Source organism: Vollenhovia emeryi, unplaced genomic scaffold (assembly GCF_000949405.1).
Source record: "Vollenhovia emeryi isolate VEMERY1.0 unplaced genomic scaffold, V.emery_V1.0 DF939221.1, whole genome shotgun sequence".
Classification (NCBI taxonomy): Eukaryota; Metazoa; Arthropoda; class Insecta; order Hymenoptera; family Formicidae; genus Vollenhovia; species Vollenhovia emeryi.
This window is the reverse complement of record NW_011967145.1, coordinates 1-2,492: the sequence shown is the minus strand read 5'-3', so window position 1 is coordinate 2,492 and position 2,492 is coordinate 1. Positions and strand designations below refer to the sequence as shown.

The 2,492-nt window shown below is 41.6% G+C and overlaps 1 protein-coding gene across 2 annotated transcripts in view; it reads right to left on the bottom strand.

The window, feature by feature from the left end:
• Positions 1-1,395, bottom strand: part of LOC105560775 (Golgi SNAP receptor complex member 1) — a 2,661-nt gene extending 1,266 nt beyond the window's left edge. Inside the window, exons 1-5 of one of the 2 annotated variants that reach the window (XM_012010172.1) lie at positions 1,197-1,395; positions 967-1,090; positions 727-902; positions 473-654; positions 326-394 (exon numbers count right to left, since the gene is read on the bottom strand). In XM_012010172.1, the coding sequence (XP_011865562.1) occupies positions 326-394; positions 473-654; positions 727-902; positions 967-1,075 (536 nt within the window). In that variant the 5' untranslated portion in view covers positions 1,076-1,090; positions 1,197-1,395. The remainder of the gene's footprint in view (positions 1-325; positions 395-472; positions 655-726; positions 903-966; positions 1,091-1,196) is intronic. The other variant, XM_012010173.1, reaches the window with a different exon arrangement.
• Between the last annotated feature and the right edge of the window lie 1,097 nt (positions 1,396-2,492).

Here is a 2,492-nt window from a genome sequence, read left to right as displayed (position 1 = left end):
TATACATTATTGATGTTTATCAATGTTTAGAATATTTAATACGGGCGTTGTGGCCATATTACCTGCCTGGCCATAATGCCTGCCTTTACCCTATATACAGAGAATGGTCTAAAGAAAGACCGAAGCGTCTGTAACTTTTGTTTTAATAAACTGAATTTTTACTTTTTTGACACCCAACACCTAGTCAAGGCTCTTAGTCAAGGCTCCTTTTGCTCATTGAGATATAAATATTTATGAGGACATTAATAAATCCTGGGCCAAGTTCCAGCATCGTGGACACAGGCCTTAAGATATTGTATTTAAGTCTTGACGGGATCAAACTAACTTGTGAATATGTTGGTTTTCCTTGAGGTACATCTCGCGCCGATTCAGTCCGCTCGCACTCTTGTAGTTGCTACATGAAACGGATACAAGATTAATTTAGCCTTGAACGATATGTTTAATATTGAGCGCAACAGACAGTCGTACGCACTCTATTTCCTTGCGGACGCTGCCTAGAAGGTCCTCGCGGTCTTTCCTGGCCGTGAAGTTATTCCTAATCTTGTTGAACTCCAGCTTGTAGTCCTTCAGTATCTCCTTGTGGCGCTGCATCGTGTGCAGCATAGCCGCGCCGTTCGGCTGGAGCTCGCTCATCCTCTCGTTTATGGAGAACAACTGCGTTCGATCGTGTCCGATCAGTATATACGTTCGTTCGCGCGTAGAGAAAGAAAGACGAGGGGGATCTACCTTGGTGAGCAGCGTCTCGATCTCCGACGCCATGTTCTCGAACACCTGCTCCTCGTCCAGGAGTGGGACCTCCTCCGCGCTGACATGCCTCGCGCCTGTGTTGATGCCGAGCTTGCTGAACGCCACCAGCTTCGCGTCGATCTCGTTCTCCAGATGCCTCGCCTGCTTCCTCAGATCTGTAACAGCGTGACTCGGCTGCGAACTCCGTGCAGGTAGCGTGCTTTTTTTTGTTTTTCTTACGGTTTCTAACGTCGCAAGTGAATCGCGAGTAACGCAAAGTGCGGAGGCACGAGCGGCGCCGACGAGATAACGTCGTTATCCAGGATGACAAGCAGTAACGGTCCTGCATTCGCGGGACACTCCTCTGGCAATGTAAACAAAGATCGCGGGGTGCCTTGTTTTCTTTAAACGTCTAACGGTACTTGACGCGAAGTTTCGCCGTGTCCTCGGCAGTAACGGCGGGATCTTACCTTCCCAGTCGACCGTGCCCAGCGAGCTAGCCATTTAGCGTAAATCGCAAACGCACGCGTCCGTGATTGACACGTAAAAACGTCACATAACAGTCTGCCTCCGGTGCCGAACGGGGGGGAAAAACACGCAACGCGAGATCGCTGAGCTGCGAAAAAGCGCGCAGAGCGACCTCGCGACTGCACCCGCGCCTGCTGCACTCGCACTCGTCCGACTCGTCGATCTCGTATCGACTGCGCGTTCGGAGATCGCGAGCTGGACAGTGAGTATCGATTCGCTCATACTTGACGCCGACTGAATGTATTTTTAAATAATTTCTATATGCAATCGTTTGTATTTCGTATGTAGACGTTTCTAGTGCAATTAGAAAGGTTTGTGAGTCATTCGTTTGTTTGTAATGAATTAATTATTTTTCCACCATATATTTAGCGCAATAGATAAATTTATAGATAAAATTTTTATATGAAATCGTTGGTATTTCATATGAAGACGTTTGTAGTGCAATTAAAAAGGTTTGTGAGTGATCCAGATAATTTTAATTAAATATTTATTAAATGGAAGTTAGCCGGATTCAAAATTTAATTGATCTCCTATTTATGATACTGAATGATTTAAGACATTAGAATTGCTTGTCACGCCATTTCAGGACGTCTAGACCGACGGATTGTGAAAATAAACGTTTTAATATAAGCGTTGTGTTAAACTTATGGATAATATAATTGTTTTATAAATCGCCTGTAAACTGCAATAACAACCCACACAGCACCGAAATATTTCAGAAAGCTCTCAAAAAGCTGTCAATGAAATATGAAACCTTTCAAAAAAATATTTCAGACATGTTTCAGATACATGAAATGTCCGCGTAGCTGAGATATCATAAATGTTTCTGAAATATTTCTGAAATGCTTCAGAAATATCTTAAATGTTTCTGAAATATTTCTGAAATACTTCAGAAATATCTCTTAAATGCTTCGGAAATATTTCTGAAATGCGTCGGAAATATTTCTGAAATGCGTCGGAAATATTTCTGAAATGCGTCGGAAATATTTTTGAAATGCTTCAGAAATATCTTTTAAATGGTTCGGAAATATTTCTGAATGATTTCTATCTTACATTTCGCTATTAATTTTCAAGTTATATGTTGGATAGCTTTCTATAACATATGTTTTAGAGATTACGTACGAAATATTTCTCTGAAATGTTTTGTAATATTTCTGAAATATTTCAGTGAGAAAGATCATAAATGATTTCGATAAAACTTTTCAGAAATACTTCTGAACGATTTCAATGTTACATTT